The 16,704-nt window shown below is 49.3% G+C and overlaps 1 protein-coding gene across 1 annotated transcript in view; it reads left to right on the top strand.

Moving 5' to 3' along the window:
• The window catches only part of pecam1a (platelet and endothelial cell adhesion molecule 1a), a gene marked incomplete at both ends in the record, with an annotated part of 86,308 nt that extends 70,731 nt beyond the window's left edge, over positions 1-15,577 (top strand). Inside the window, 14 exons of the mRNA XM_084448461.1 lie at positions 4,647-4,940; positions 5,174-5,323; positions 5,718-5,840; positions 6,607-6,882; positions 7,042-7,329; positions 8,675-8,974; positions 9,415-9,849; positions 10,085-10,220; positions 10,941-11,011; positions 11,872-11,925; positions 12,612-12,722; positions 12,977-13,033; positions 14,483-14,505; positions 15,401-15,577. Coding sequence (XP_084304587.1) covers positions 4,647-4,940; positions 5,174-5,323; positions 5,718-5,840; positions 6,607-6,882; positions 7,042-7,329; positions 8,675-8,974; positions 9,415-9,849; positions 10,085-10,220; positions 10,941-11,011; positions 11,872-11,925; positions 12,612-12,722; positions 12,977-13,033; positions 14,483-14,505; positions 15,401-15,577 — 2,495 coding nt within the window. The remainder of the gene's footprint in view (positions 1-4,646; positions 4,941-5,173; positions 5,324-5,717; positions 5,841-6,606; positions 6,883-7,041; positions 7,330-8,674; positions 8,975-9,414; positions 9,850-10,084; positions 10,221-10,940; positions 11,012-11,871; positions 11,926-12,611; positions 12,723-12,976; positions 13,034-14,482; positions 14,506-15,400) is intronic.
• Positions 15,578-16,704: the final 1,127 nt, after the last annotated feature.

The raw sequence follows: 16,704 nt of genomic DNA on the forward strand, positions 1-16,704 counted from the left end.
ACTGGAACACACCGTCCTTCATTTCAAGCTTTGTAAAATGCCTCGCACCTCAAAAAGTGAAACAATTCTCCAAGATTTAAAGGTTACATTAGTGGAAGGACCAGTCATAACCGCACAGGCACTTCTAAGGCAGCCCCGGTGTTTGGGTCCACACTGTTTTTGTGTTTGTTTTTTTGTGTACTTTCGTGTTTTGCTGCTGTATTTTGTTTGCAGTGTATTTTGTATTTGCACTGGTTTTTGTATTTGCACTGGTTTTTGTATTTGCACTGGTTTTTGTATTTGCACTCATTTTTGTATTTCGTGAATGTAAATTGTAAATCTTAAATAAGCCAAGTAATTGAGATGGAATTGAATGTTTCAGGTGAAGGGGATTGAAACATGTAGGCTGGTTGTCAGGTTAGAGTGACATTACTAGAACTCTCCAGCTAGCAGGGAATGTTCCCACAACATTGGGGAACATTCCCAACATGTTATGCTAATGTTTTCACATTCTTAGAACATTCTTACAACAAATGATTGCTAGCTGGGTCATTACTTTAAAATCTCCTGAGCCGTTGAGACATCTAATGAAAATCTGCATAAATTAGCACCCAGAGATTGTTTTCTCCATCTGTTAAGTTCACGCAAAACCTCTCAAACTGTAGCCCACATTCTTAACTGTTCTCCTCCCTTCTTCTCCACTCTCCCTTCCCCTCCTCCCCTCTCCGCCCCCTCACCCCCTTCCTCCTCCCCCTCCTCCCCTCTCCTCTTCCTCCTCCCACTCCTCTCCTCTCATCTGCCGTTCTCTTCTCTTCTCTTTGCAGTATGCTGCTACAATGACTTGTTCCTGCAGGACTGACAGGATTCCCATGTGTTTGAGCAGTATTGTGTGTGTGTGTGTGTGTGTGTGTGTGTGTGTGTGCGAGCATGCGCACGCCTGTACAGTATGCGCATGTATATTTGTGATAGCGTGCTGGACCCACCGTCAATTATGTGATAAACGAGTACTTTTTTAGGCCCGCCTACCCTCCCCTGGACTGTACAAGGTGCAATTAAATGCTAACGCTAACCTCCGCCATGCATGAATGTTTAATGAAAGATAATTCAGGAGGCCAGTGGACTAGCATGTTGTGCTATGCTACGCTACACCAATAGCCTACCTTTGGCTCTGGGGGTTAGTGGGCTAGCAAGCTACGCTATGCTAGGTTACACCCATACCTGTGCCTCTGGGGAATTAGCAACCTAGCATGCTACGCTAATGCCCAGGGCCATTAGGCCCAGTCAGGGGTACCCATTGCCCAGGTAACTGGGACTGCGACAGGTGAAGCAGTGCATATAACTGCAGTACTATGGGGAAATATGATCTGATATTATGAATTATTGATATTATTATGGTGTTTAAAAAAAAAAAAAACGTTTTTTCTTTAGATTTTCTTTATTAGTGACAGCATACCTAGATATTATTACGTTTAAAAATGAAACAAAATATCCTGCTCTTGTTATTGCTTTTATTAAATAAATATAACAGGATTTTGTGTTAATTACCTGGCACAACTACAGTGTCTGAGAGAAAGAGAGAGAGAGAGACTCTAGAGAGAGTGAGAGAGAGAGAGAGAGAGAGAGAGCAGTGATTAGTTAACACATTCACCTCTCTGTGAACCGTGAGCACCATCTGGTGGTCAGAATGAGCATACATCGGTTCCGCATAGTGAATGTGATGGGTGGTGTTTGTTAAGGAGCTCGATAGTAACATTATAGACATACTGGATATAGACATGCCGTTGTATCTGGAAGATAGCGCTAGTGGTCCTGTCCTATCAGTCTCTACAGATTATTATTTTATTGGTTCTAGCTAGTTACATTATTGGCCAGCTGACTAGTCTCCAACTGCACTTCTTGGGTAGCTTATTGTAAACTTTGAGGACAAAAGCCCGGGTGTGTGTGATTGGCTCAGTGTTGAAGGCCAGGGCGTGACCCGGATTCCATCCCTGTAGACTACACAGCATCGGTCACATGGGAGGCAACGCTGTGACAACAACCACACACTAGGATGGCCGGTCACATAGACCTGGCTGTGTGTGTGTGTGTGTGTGTGTGTGTGTGTGTGTGTGTGTGTGTGTGGTGTGTGTGTGTGTGTGTGTGTGTGTGTGTGTGTGTACCACTGACAGTGGCAGATAGCAGCAGAAGGCTAGCTTATCCTGAGGAAGCAACTGCCATTTCCTGGTTAATCAAACAAGAAAAGGTTGATGATAAGGTGAAGATATAACACACACACACACACACACACGTGCAGGCCTCCACACATGCACATGTGAGTGGGTGCACACACACAGGTGCCCACACACACGCGCACACGTGCACACACACACACACTCTTGCAGGCCTGCACACACACACACAGGTGCACACACACACACACACACACACACACACACAACTTCCCCTGTGAACCCCTCCTCCTGCTTCCTTCTTCCATTCTCTGCACCTCCCCTCCATTCCTCTCTTCCCTCCCTCCTCCTCCTGCGTCCGATCTTCTGGTCCAGTCTTCTCGTCCGGCTGTAGCAGAAGCAGTATCTCTGACCACACACACACACATACACACACAGATGCACACACACACACCCAGAGCGTCTGTGATGGAGACCAGACCTGTCTGCCTGCCTCTGCTCCTGTCCTGCCTGCTCTCTCTCTGTAAGGACTTCTTCTGCTCATTTCTGGCCTGAGAAGGTTTCTGTGTGGAACCTGTTTTCTGAGGACCCCGTCTGCTGTTACAAGCGGTTCGATACGGAAACCCTCTCTGAATAGAACCATTTGTAACGGCATAGAAGAAGCCTCTGAGAAAAGGTTCCATATACAGTAGAACCCTTTAGGTAAAAAATGACCGTTTAGGGTTCTAAACAGCACCTTACGGAGCCGAAAAGGGTACCGTCTGAAAACCGAGGGCTCTGTGTGGAACCGTTTTCTCTGAGGGTTCTTCTGGTGGGACTAAAATGGTTCTACAGCCTCTCTTTTGGGAGTATACCGCCAGTCGGATTCCACTGATGAGCCTGGAGGTAACTTTTTTAATTTGATTTTATTCAAACCTCTAACGGCTTCTCTATTTGTTTCTCCGTTCCTCTCCATGCCCAGGGCGAAGCGCGGAGGCCAATTCCTGTGAGTATGACTTGAGATCACCTGAGCTCTGTCTGTGTAGAGTTTAGAAAAGTCTTTTAAAGTGTCACTGCCATGATATAAACAGCTGACTTATAAGTAAAAAATAATCATAATTTTAGACATTTTTGACCACTCAGATTTTTTTAGTGTTTTTTAAGCCATGAATTTAGTTACTGTAGAGAACTGGTCAGCTCAGCACAGTCCAGACAGGTTGAGGCTTGTCGGTCCTCTCTCTCTTTCTCTCTCTCTCTCCCTCTCTCTCTCTCTCCCTCTCTCTCTCTCTGCATGAGGGCTATTTTGTACAACTGGCTCAGAAGTTATTTCTGTGGGAAACGGGGAGCTATTGTCTCCTCTAGACATTTTATAGTATTGTGCTTCCTCAGGTTTACTGAAGATATTTTTAGTAAGAAAGCGCAGCTGGTCGCACCGTTTGCGTCAGCGTGTGTGAATGTATTAACTTCCCCAAACGCCAGCGCGCTCCCGGGCCCATGTACAGTAAACAGACGGAACATCTCCAGAACGTCGTCAGAGGGTTTTCAGTTCCTTCAGGCGGGATGTGGATGTGAACGGCTGCTTTTTTTGTGGCAGATCGGGATACATTGTTTTTGTTGTGTTTGGCTGAGAGGGAAAAGGAGCCGGTGTGTGTGTGTGTGTGTGTGTGTGTGTGTGTGTGTGTGTGTGTGTGTGTGTGTGTGTGTGCTCCCCAGGCCTCCCAGAGGAAGGGGAGGTTAGCCTCTGTTTATGTTAGTGTTTCCTTCCTCCTGCTCCCTATCCTCTTCCTCCTCCTCTTGTTCTATTGAAGACAGGGACAGAGTCCACTTTACCTGCTCATCACCTGTGCGGAGATGGGATCTGTGTGTGTGTGTTTGTGTGTGTCTTCTTATAATTTTGTGTGTGTATGTGTGTGTTCTTGTGTGTGTGGTTGTGTGTGTGTGTTCTTGTGAGTGTGTGTGTATGTGTGTGTGTGTCTGTTCTTATATAAGTGGTTGTTCTTACAACTTTGTGTTGTGGTAACCCAAAATGGCAGTGGCAAGGGAGACAAGGGAAGCGATTCGTTAAAATAGGCCGAGGTCGGCTCTTTAATTAACTTAACTCAAAAGGCTTCAAGAACATCGAAGGAGACAGTTCCAGACAGTTAAACAGTCAAACAGTTCCAGGAGACATTTGGTGTCTCCTGGAAGGCGTCTTCTGGCCTGGTTTTTAACCGTCTCTGGTGAGGGGACCTGGCTGATTGCTGATCCAGGGCAGGTGTGCACAATCAGCTCAGTTCCCAGATGTAGTCATTCAGCTCCCCAGCCCACAGCCTGTGGGGTCCTGGGACTCCCGCGGCTGGCGTCCATTTTGTGCCGCAGGCGACCATTTTGGGGTGCGATGGCCCCGGGTTGCCACAGTGTGTGTTGTCTTACAAGTGTGTGTCTATGTGTATGTGTGTGTTCTCACACTTATAAGTGTGTGTGTGTGTGTGTGTGTGTGTGTGTGTGTGTGCGCTCTAATGTGTGTATGTGACCCTACAGTATACACCATCGACAGCGTGTCCCTGACCGTGCGTCCCCCCGGCGTGGTGGCGAGCGGGACCAGCGTGACCCTGCGCTGTGAGGTCACCGTCAGCCAGGCCTCCTCCCTCCAGCTGATGCATCAGTTCGTGTTCCTGCGTGACGACGTGACGGTCCACTCCGCCAGCTCCGGCGCCGGCGCCGCGCTCTTCCACCTGTCTCCAGCGCGTGCCGCCCACTCCGGCACCTACGAGTGCAGCGTCAGGGTTCAGGACAAGAGCAAGAGCAGCAGCGCCCAGAAACTCACCGTCACAGGTAGTAGGGAAGGACCTCTCTCTCTTTCTCTCTGCCTCTCTCTCTCTCTCTCTCTCTCTCGCTCTTTCTGTCTCTCTCTCTCTCTCTCTCTCTCTGTCTGCCCCTCTCAATCTCTTTAGCCCTGTCCCTCTGTCTCTTTCTCTCTCTTTTTCTCTCTATTTCTCTCTCTCTCAAACTGACAATTACAGCAGAAAACCTCCATTCTGTCTCGTCTGTCTCTGCCCCCCCCCCAGGACTCCAGACCCCAGTGCTGCTGCTGAGCAGTGCTGACCTGTACGAGGGGGAGGAGGTCACCGCTACCTGCAACGCCTCCCAGGAGGTCGGCCCCCTGGCCTTCCACTTCTACCTGGAGGACGACAGGGTCAAGACTGTGAGGACCTCATGCCAGTCTGTATACACACCCTCAGAAACAAAGAGTGCTTTGAAGAACGTTTTGTCCCTTTGTGGGAACCCTTAAAAAAAATGTTTTTAAGAGATGGATGCACACAGTACACTTTTCAGGGTTCTTAAGTGCAGGTTTTCCAGGGTTCTATATGGTGGCACAGTTGTATTAAGAACCCAAAGGGCTCTAGCTGATCTGAAAATGGTTCTATCTGGAACCTACAGTAACAAATGGTTCTCCATAGCACAGGTTGAAGACTGTGAAGGTTGTTCAGATCAATCAATGAATCCATGAATCAATCAATCAACCAATCAATCAATCAAACAGGCAATCAATCAATCAATCAACCAATCAGACAAAATCAAACCCTCAGGTGCAGTCGGCGGGTGGCTCAGCAACAACCCGTCTGGAGCTGAAGCATGTTGGGAACTGGAAGCTCTACTGTAGCTACATCGTCACTATGGTACCTGACGCTGGCATGTCCAATCACAGCAAAACCGTCAGCGTCATGGTGAAAGGTGAGCGCAACCCCCATAGAACCCCCCCCCCCCCCCCCCCCACACACACACACACACACACACACACACACACAAGAATCGGAACTCCATCACAAACCTGTTCACCTTCACAATACACAATGGAAGTGCATAATGTCACTTCTGCAGAACGTAGACAACATATGGAGACACTTGTCATTTTGGAGAGACTTAGGAACCATTGCCTACTGTCAGGCCCTTGAGCGAGGCACTCAACCCCAACACTAGCTCATAACTGTATGTCACTTTGGAAAAAACAACAACTGTGTATATATATATCTTTCTCCTCTAATGCTCTTTCTTTCTCCTCTTCTTCCTTCCTTCCTCTCCTCTTCCTCCTTCTCCTCTTCTGCTCTTTCTTTCTCCTCTTCCTCCTTCCTTCCTCTCCTCTTCCTCCTTCTCCTCTTCTACTCTTTCTTTCTCATCTTCCTCCTTCCTCCTTCCTTCCTCTCCTCTTCCTCCTTCTCCTCTTCCTCCTTCCTTCCTCTCCTCTTCCTCCTTCTCCTCTTCTGCTCTTTCTTTCTCCTCTTCCTCCTTCCTCCTTCCTTCCTCTCCTCTTCCTCCTTCTCCTCTTCCTCCTCCTTCCTTCCTTCCTCTCCTCTCCCTCTAACTCCTCTTCTGCTCTTTCTTTCTACTCTTCCTCCTTCCTTCTTCTCCTCTTCCTCATTCTCCTCTTCTGCTCTTTCTTTCTCCTCCTTCCTCCTTCCTTCCTCTCCTCTTCCTCCTCCTCCTCTTCTGCCCTCCCCAGCCCTGTATATAGTCCCGATCATGAGCGTGACGCCCTCTCTGTCCGTGGTGGAGGGCGACCCGGTCCAGGTCCACTGCAAGCTGATCCGCCCCCCGCCCCGCACCCTGGTCTTCCTCACCAAGGACCAGCTTGTCCTGGAGGACGTGGCGGACAACGTCACGTCCAGCCTGGTCCACAACATCGCCGGCGCCCGGCCGGAGGACTCGGGAGAGTACGAGTGCAAGGCGGAAATGGGCAACGTGCAGAAGAAAGCGTCCAAAACGGTCGTGGTCAAAGGTCAGCGGCGGTCGTTTCATTCGGGAGGATTGTTTGTAGCTCCGTCTGTTGTTGACACACGCTGACGCGTAAAAGCGTATTATCCGTAGGAAAAGCATGCGGAACCGTGTGGAACGTAAAAAACCTCTGAATCCATGTTTGACGCTCGGTCGTTTACAGAGATATTCTCCAAGCCAGAGCTGAGCATGGAGCCCAGAGAAGTGTTTGTGGGCGAGCGATTCACTGTCTCCTGCCGGGTGTCTCGCTACGCGGCCGAGAGGATCAGCCCGGATGACATCCAGTACGTCGTCCAGCGCAGAGACAACAGACCCCTGGTGGCGCCGGGCGGTAATTACAGCACCAAGGCGAATCCCGGCGCCGACGGTAATTACTCGTGCTTGGCGCAGGCTCTGTCGCAGGGACGGCGCTTCAGTAAGAACAGCGCCACCCTCCACATACGGGCCAAAGGTGAGACGACACGGGGGAGAGTATCTGGTTGTTGTTGTTATTGTTGTTGTTGTTGTTGTTGTTGCTGTTTTCTAGGTTTGCTGCTGTTTTGGCTCACTTGAAAACGAGACCAAGTCTCGAAGGCTTCAATGTGACTCCCTGTTTAAATAAAGTGGTCATAGTAATGGTTAATGAACATGGTGGCAGTGTGTATGTGTTCACTCCCTTCTCTGTTTTCCCACCCTCCCTCTCTCTCTCCCTCTCTCTCCTTCTCTCTCTCCCTCTCTACCTCCCTCTCTCTCCCTCCCTCCACCCACCTCCTCTCCTTCTTTCATTTCAACTCATACCGTTCATTATAACCATCATTTCTCCACTTTTCCTTCTTTTCCCTACCCTCCCTCTCTCTCTCTCTCTCTCTCTCTCTCTCTCTCTCTCTCCCTACCTCCCTCCCTCTCTCTCTCTCTCTCTCTCTCTCTCTCCCTCCCTCTCTCTCTCTCTCCCTCTCTCTCTCCCTCCCTCTCTCCCTCCCTCTCCCTCTCCCTCTCCCTCTCTCTCTCTCTCTGTCTCTCCATCACTCTCTCTCTCTCTCCCTCTCCCCTTCTCTCTCTCTCTCTCTCTCTCTCTCTCTCTCTGTCTTTCCCTCTCTCTCCCTCCCTCTCCCTCTCTCTCTCTCTCTCTCTCTCTCTCCCTCCCTCCCTCCCTCCCTCCCTCTCTCCCTCCCTCTCTCTCTCTCCCTCCCTCTCTCTCTCTCCCTCCCTCTCTCTCTCTCTCTCTCTCTCTCTCCCTCCCTCTCTCCCTCCCTCTCTCTCTCTCTCTCCCTCTCTCTCTCTCTCCCTCCCTCTCTCTTTCTCTCCCTCTCCCTCTCTCTCTCTGTCTCTCCATCCCTCTCTCTCTCTCTCCCTCTCCCCCTCTCTCTCTCTCTCTCTCCCTCCCTCTCCCTCTCCCTCTCTCTCTCTCTCTCTCTCTCTCCCTCCCTCCCTCTCTCTCTCTCCCTCCCTCTCTCTCTCTCCCTCTCCCCCTCTCTCTCTTCTCTCTCTCTGTCTCTCCCTGCCTCTCTCCCTCTCTCTCTCTCTCTCTCTCTCTCCCTCCCTCTCTCCCTCCCTCTCTCTCTCTCCCTCTCTCTCTCCCTCCCTCTCTCTCTCTCTCCCTCTCCCTCTCTCTCTCTGTCTCTCCATCCCTCTCTCTCTCTCTCCCTCTCCCCCTCTCTCTCTCTCTCTCTGTCTCTCCCTCCCTCTCTTTCTCTCTCCCTCCCTCTCCCTCTCTCTCTCTCTCTCTCTCTCTCTCCCTCCCTCCCTCTCTCTCTCTCTCTCTCTCTCTCCCTCCCTCTCTCTCTCCTTCCCTCTCTCTCTCTCTCTCTCTCCCTCAGAGCCCGTGTCTGTGCCCGTCCTATCCGTGGTGGGGGGCAGGCTGATCCTGGGCAAGCCCTTCCAGCTGCAGTGCCAATCCCACCAGGGCAGCCTCCCCATCAGCTACACCCTCCTGGCCCCCGACAGGCCGCCCGAGGTCAGGGAGGTGGCGAACAGCGGGGGGCGCGCCCTCTTCAACGTCTCCTCCGTAGAGAGCAGCGCCGACGTCGCCGGCTTCGCCTGCCGCGCCCAAAACAACCCGCGAACCCCGCCCAGGGAGAGCGTGGCGGGGCGTCTGCGCAACACGACCACCATCATAGGTGAGCTGGCCTCAGAGAGCAGAGAGGGTGGGACAGGCGGTCTATCGCGACGGCGGCGAGGGGGTGACGCTGAGGTGAATGTAGCAGAGGTGGTTCGGAAACCCAGCTTCGGGTCAGCTCCTATACACCATGTACTGTAGGTGATCTGGCTACTGAGCAGAGGGACTTGTCCTGTGTGTCCAATAATATAATAGAAGGACAAAACGTGAGGAGGCGTGTCTATGTCCTTGTGTGAAGCGTCTGTAGTGATTCATTCATTCATTCATTCATTCATTCATTCATTCAAAGCTTTGTTTTAAAACTTGGAAATCCATTGAGGGGGACCCGTATTTTCAATGACGCCGAGCATATAACGAAACTTAAATTAAAAATACAATCAGTAATGTTGACGTCTACCTTCTCTGTCCTCCTGACCTGACACGTCGGTCTTTGTCCTCCAGACCTGATAGTGAGGACATCTATGTCCTCTGACCTCCCAGAGCCAGTGTCCAGACCCGGCCTGATGGTGTTGACGTCTGTCCTCTCTGTCCTCCCAGAGCCAGTGTCCAGACCCGGCCTGATGGTGTTGACGTCTGTCCTCTCTGTCCTCCCAGAGCCAGTGTCCAGACCCATCCTGATGGTGTTGCCGGAGCAGGGAGACGCCACAGAGGGACAGGACCTGACCCTCATCTGCTCCGTCCAGCGAGGATCGCCGCCCATCACCTTCACCTGGTACCACGGCCACAGCGCCACGTCGCTCGCCATCAAGACGGCCAATGACCGGACAGCGTCCCACACCGTGACAGGCCTCAGGCAGGAGCACAGGGGCAGGTACTACTGCGTCTCCGTCAACCAATCAAACGACAGCAAGAGGAGCGCGACGGTCACTGTCGGAGGTGAGGTGGCGGTCAATCAAATACTCAAAATCTGTTATACACATGTATTCACACACAAAAAATCACGGATATTTCACACAAACATAATGGATGAGGAATGTTATTCCTAAATCAAATCGTGTGACACTTATGGGCTTTGAAAAACATAAGCGTTTTGTAGAATGCAGTTTGAGATCAGACAGTTCTTTGTGAGCAGAGACCTCCTGCTGACCCTGTCTGTGGTTGCTGTGTCCAGTGAGAATGGCCGGCTGGAAGAAGGGTCTGATCGGGGGCTTCTGCATACTCCTCCTCCTGCTCCTCCTCCTCGTCTTCTTCATCAAGAAAGGCCTTCTTCCCTTAAAGAGGAAGACGAGATCCGCTGAATTGTCGGTGTGAGTAACCAGTCTGAGATGCTCTTTGTTGCCATAGCGATCACTGTGGGAGGGGTTGTTATATCCAGAGATCACAGGACTGCCAATGAATGTTGAAGGAATCGGTGCGTGGATTTGACTGGATCTGACATTTACAGTAAAAGATCATGTACATAAAATGTGACTTTTTGTTACCTATTATCTCTTTGGTATTCTCAATGGGCTTTGAAAAGATAGCAAGAGCATTTAATAGCAGCACATAGAACTGGTATTAGAGGGCAACCTTGCCGAATGCCACATTTAAAGGGGGGGGTGGGTAGTTTGACATCAACAAGGCCTCGGATTGGTCATCTTTTTCAAAAGAACCCGCCCCTCCCTCCCGTCAATCATGATGTAGTCCCTCCCTCCAAACATGACTGGTAGTTGTGGCGAGATAGAGACCCTGATTGGTCAATACATTCGGGCGCGGTGCATTCTTTGAATCCACAATACAGAGGCAGCGGTAAACACAGAGATCCAAGTTTATTCTCAGAGCACTTCTGTTACTGATAGCTGAAAGGATATTATCCCAATTTTACCAAATAAAGCCAAAAGCAAACTACCTATCCCACCTTTAAGTCTAAGCCATGAAGATGATTACGTCTCTCAACCAACAAACATTAAGGTGTGTACAAAAGCTTCATCGAATTCAGTTTCCAGTTTGAAGGTTTTGTTTGTGTTGTCATTTCCTTCCCCTAACAGGAAGCCAGCTGGCAGCAGAACAGATTGCGAGGAGGGTGTCACTCTGAAATTAGTCAATGAGCCAGCCAACGGTAGACTATTACTTTCCTTGCTACTGGCTGCTACTATTGTACCATCCCTGATACTATTTTACATTACAGCTCAGTAATAACAGGGTAATACCATAGTAATACCAGGGTAATACCAGCGTAATACCATCGCTATTACCAATAGTTATAGTAGCAGGGTAATACCATGTTAATATCTACATTTCTAGGAAATGATCACCAAATACCGGTAGTGACCAGTAGTACTGTAGTTACCTATGTAGTTACCCCCCAATCCCCATGATCTGTTACAGGGAAACAGAGACGATAGTTTCTATGTGGAATCAGATCTGGAAAATGCGACAATGTTGCATTTTCCAGCTCTGATTCCACATTATTATAAAGAAACTATCGTCTCTGTTTCCAGGTAACAAATCATGGGGATTGGGGGGTAACTACTGTACACAGGTAACTACTACTAGTAACTACTGGTATTTGCTGGTAATTTCTTAGTAATAATGTAGATATGAACATGGTTACTACACAGGTAACTACTACTAGTAACTAATGGTAATTGCCATTACCATGGCATTACCCTGTTATTACCTAGCTGTAATGTAAAGTTGTACCAGGTCCCTTATGATGAAAACAGTACTGTCTGGGCCCATCCTCCACCTCATACTAAACTTGTTACTGTACCTTTGCATGTCGGAATGTAAAAGTATTAATGTTTCAGTTTATTAGGATCCCCAATAATGAACACTGAAGCGACGGCTACTCTTCCTGGGGTCACACATGTATCATATCATATCAATTAAAAACCTGTCACCAGGAAGTCAAATGTGTCCTCTGCGTCCACTACTTCCTGTGACCCTGAACGACCTCTGTGCCTCTGTGTTCTACAGTGACCCCAGGGGTCATGGGTCGGAGTGTCTGGAGCGAACATGTCTCAGGTTCAGGTGAGATTATATTGATTTATTATTAACTTTCATGTGTACAGGTACACAGCTACAGCTAACATATAAACATTACTACAGGTGAAAGGGAAATGATATCCCTTTAGTTAATTAGATAGTAAAACCATCACCTTAATTCAAAATGTACGCTAAACTAACTGACTGTTGGAATTGAACTGACACCAAGCCTGCTGCCGGTCCAGACTGACCTGACTGTAACCGGAGACCTGACTGTAGACTGACTTGACTCTAAACTGACCTGACTGTAGACTGAGACCTGACTGTAGACTGAGACCTGACCTTAGACTGAGACCTGACTGTAGACTGACCTGACTTTAGACTGATCTGACTGTAGACTGACCCGACTGTCCAGGCTGATCTGACTGTAGACTGACCTGACTGTCCAGGCTGACCTGACTGTAGACTGACCTGACTTTAGACTGATTTGACTGTAGACTGACCTGACTTTAGGCTGATTTGACTATAGACTGACCTGACTGTCCAGGCTGACCCGACTATAGACTGACCTGAGTGCAGACTGAGACCTGACTATCCAGGCTGACCCGACTGTAGACTGAGACCTGACTGTCCAGGCTGACCCGACTGTAGACTGGCGCCAGGCCTGCTACCTTTCCAGACTGACTAGACGGACCAGACTGTAGACTGAACTTCCTGTCATAACGTTGCAGAGTCTGACGATGCTAGCGGCGAGGAGGAGGGGCGGGGCTGTGTTCAGGCCCCGGAGGCGCCAGAGGTTCAGTACACTGAGGTTCAGCCTCCGCAGGTGGACCCCAACAGAGGTGAGGACATAACGATGAAGAGCAGGACAGGAGAGGAGGAGGAGGAGGAGGGTGGTGATGCTGCTGCTGCTTCTGATGATGATGATGACGATGATGTAATTCTTCCTATGACATTAAATCTGTGATTTCTTCATCTACACAGCTATACTGTATATCGGTAGCATACATTGGTAACACTGGACCACAGCTTAGTTTTAACCCTTTGTGACGTTTCTAAATGAAAGCTGTGTTCCCCCCCCCTCCCCAACCCCCAGCTCCAGTGAAGCCAGGCACAGACACAGTGTACAGCGAAGTGAGGAACTCCGGAAAAGGTAACAGAAACATCCTCTTCCTGTCTCAGAGCCCTTAGCCAATCAGATCAGAGAGCTTGTTCTTCCTCGGGATTCCAATCACGCGCCAGGAAGGGAGGTCGGTAGCCTTGTAAGACCGTCCTGATCATGTGACCTGCCATTCTGTTGCGCTCCGTGGATCAGTCTGGCAACGCCGAAGAGAAATCCGTACGCGCAAGAGGCGGTGAAAATGGGTGTCGATCAAAATCCTTCGCAGGCACTTGGATCAATCCATTGTATTGACAAACGTTACCAGTGGAGCTTTTGAATGGAGACAGGTGAAGAGTGAAAATATTTTCCCCAGGGAAAAGCCTTGAAAGAAATTATGTTCTTTCAATAAAGTTATGCTCACCAGCTTATCGCAGCCTGTACACCAACCTCCTCAAAGGCAGTGTCATATTTAAGAGTTTTGTCATCAACTAAACTGGACTCTGATTGGACAGGCAAAGATTTATGTCATTGTCAGACTAATCTGGAGAGAAACAGAATGTGAGCTCGCTTGATCAGGACGGTCTTAAGAGGCTAGGAGCTCGGCTCTCTAACTGTAAACATGGGCATTGTCTCTGTGACAATGTACCCCTACCCACCCAGCATGGCCAGGTGTTTACTTCCTGTTGGCCTCTAAGTTAGCTTCCTGTTTCAACAATCTTGTTCAAACAGCAGGCCCATTCATCAAGTCTTCAGCCTTTACTGTTGTTTCATCCATTGTTCGATAAGCTGAGGAAAAATAGCTTGTCATCATCTCATACGTATGTTGTCGAGCTGCTGAAGTACTCCTTCTGAATGTTAGTTGAGTGTGTGTGTGTGTGTGTGTGTGTGTGTGTGTGTGTGTGTGTGTGTGTACATGTGTGTGTGCTCATTGTGTGCATGTGTGTACTGTACGTGTGCGTGTGTGTGCATGTGTGTGTGTGTGTGTGCATTAGTGTATGTGTACTGTATGCGTGTGTGTTTGTGTGTGTGTTCATTCAATGTGTGCCTTAGTGTATGTGTACTGCATGTGAGTGTGTGTGTGTGTGCGCGTGCATGCGTGTGTGTGCGCGCGCGCACTCGCTAACCCCATCAAACAATGTAGCAGCCCAGGGGAACAGGGAACACAATGGTTGTTCTTGGCTTGGCTCTGTAAGGTCAAACCCCGGCCTGTGTGTCGGTCCTCGGGGACCCACACTAATTAAACAGGATTATGCAGCAGTGGTTATTATGTGATAGGTCTGAGGAAAGGCCACAATCATTTAGGAGTCTGGGGGGGTGGAGGAATGGGGGCCATTGGGGGGCGTTGGGGCGGGTGAAGTGTGTGGGGGGGGGTAAGTTCTCTAATTGGGTGGAGGCAGTGGGAGGGGGGGGCAGTAGGGGGGTAGATGGAAGATACTGTACGTGCTCTAATCACTGGCTCCCTTCATTTCCTGAGACTGTCTCTATGTTTTGTTTGTGCAGGTGCCATGGAAACGACTGACGGAGTGAGTAGAGCATTGTGCTGACCCCCCCCCCTCACAAACACACATAGTACACACCACCACAAACACACACAGTATACACATGGCATAGATAAGCACACACATATAGCACACACACAGATAATGTGCACACACACACACACACATACACACACACATACACACACCCTGACGAACAATACACGCACACAACCTTGTTTTGTCTTAGAGAGACCCCTGATGGAAAGAGAATGTTGTTGCACAGCGAGCCAGCCGAGGAGTCTGACGCGTCCTACTGTTGTTGCCTGACAGGTCTGTGAGTAGACCCAAATACCCAGACAGTGAGACGCTTTCTTCCACTTCAAGCAGACTCAGGTATTGAGGAAGACAGAGACGTCTCCGTCTCGTGTCCCGGCCCGTCCCCAGCTAGCAGGGACTGTGAGGATTCTCATTAGTTTGAGGAGCTTTTTATTACTTCTCAGGCCGAAGATGAAGGTGGAGCTCAGCTTGACAACATGGATTCTCGGATGTTTGATTATGAGCGGTCTGTTTCGAGGAGGGCTGTCAGACAACGGGTTCAGGAAGTGTTGCACTGCTTTCGACAGGAAGTTCTGTCGAACTTGTCGAACTCTGTCGAACACATGTTTTTTGTGTTTGCGTGTTGGGGTCGTTTCAGTTCCATTTCACATCAAGTTCATTCAAAAGTGCGTTTCATGAGGGACTCAACCCACTACACCGAAGGGATTTACAACAGTTTAGCATTTCAATAGAATCATAGAAACATCTATAGGTATGGTATTCTAATGATAATAAAAGAATGCCATAGATCTATACTAAGATGTCTCTCTCTCCCCCATCTTTCCCTCTTTCTCTCTCTGTCTCTCTCTCTCTTTCTTTCCACCCTATCTCGTCCCCTCAGGGGTCTGTAGAGTACGCCCAGCTAAACCATGACGACGACCACGACAACAATGACAAACACAATGTCAGTCATCATGGTGACCATGGCAACCACAATGATCACGCTGACCATGCCAACCATAATGGTTGCAGTGACAACAACGGTGACCATGGCGACCATGGCGACTGCGCTGAATAGAAAGTAACAACCGCAACCAAAGATGACCCTGAACCTGACTCGAACCGTGGTTAACTGCCATCCATTTCCGGAAACACCTGGAATATTTATTCTCTAACTTATTCAGCTCGTTAACCAGCTTGAGCTGTACTGTATGGCTTTTAGCTACATTTTAAACTCGTTTAAATGTTCACATCCATACTTTTTCTAAAGGTTGTACAGTCTCTCTACTCCCTGATAATGATTTTATGCATTGGAGATTCTCTAATAAAGCTGTACTCATGTTTGATTAAGTGTCCCTCTCTTTGTCTCAACGGTACACAGAGTCCCAGTCTGTGGACAGAAGCAGAGGACATGTATTCAGAATTATCTCCTTTTGTCCGTTATTATCTTTTATCCATGTCATCTGTCTTTGTGGCGTCGTCTGCGCTGGACACGGCCGCCAGCGGGAGTCAGCGGTAGACATGTTGTCTCGGGGCGGGACCGTCTCCTGTCCCTTTGGGGCTGGGAGAGGTTTGGACGGGTTACGTTACGGTGTAACCACCTCCGGTCCCACTCTCCCCTCTCGTACCTCTCCTCCCCCTCGGCTGGGATGAACCGAGTGTGGCGGGGAGGGGCCAGTGCTCGGGTTGGGCCAACTTTTGGGATGATCTCACCTTGGAGCGCTGGCTTGTGTCCTGGCTGGCCTGGTTTTGTTTATGGGTCCAGCAAGAGTGTATGGTGCGGTCATGTAGCTCCGCTTATGCCAATAGGAGCTAGCCCTGAAATAGAACGAAGGTCACGGAGACATGGTGTCTGGACTGGCATTAAGCTCTCGACCTAACGAATGCAGCGATACCAAACAGATCCTGCTCACACATGCACAGATGAAACGCATTCATGGGCGGAGATCTAAATATCAAAATATGCCTAATAAAAGTGCCTCTTCAAGACAACTTCCATGAGTTACAGTATAGTGGTGGTGGAAAAAGTGCTACCGCCTGTGTCCACTAGAGGGCAGCGCTCTGATGGAAACTTTGTAACCATCTGAGGCCCTGGTCATGTGAGAGAGGTTTTCACCTCGCTAATGGCTTAAGGCTCAAGTTACAGTATCTGTTTCTCTCTCAGTCCCTCTGGGTGCTATGGACTGACACACCAGGCGTCCGTTA

The sequence above is a fragment of the Borostomias antarcticus genome (genome assembly GCF_949987555.1).
Source record: "Borostomias antarcticus genome assembly, chromosome: 14".
Lineage (NCBI taxonomy): Eukaryota > Metazoa > Chordata > Actinopteri > Stomiiformes > Stomiidae > Borostomias > Borostomias antarcticus.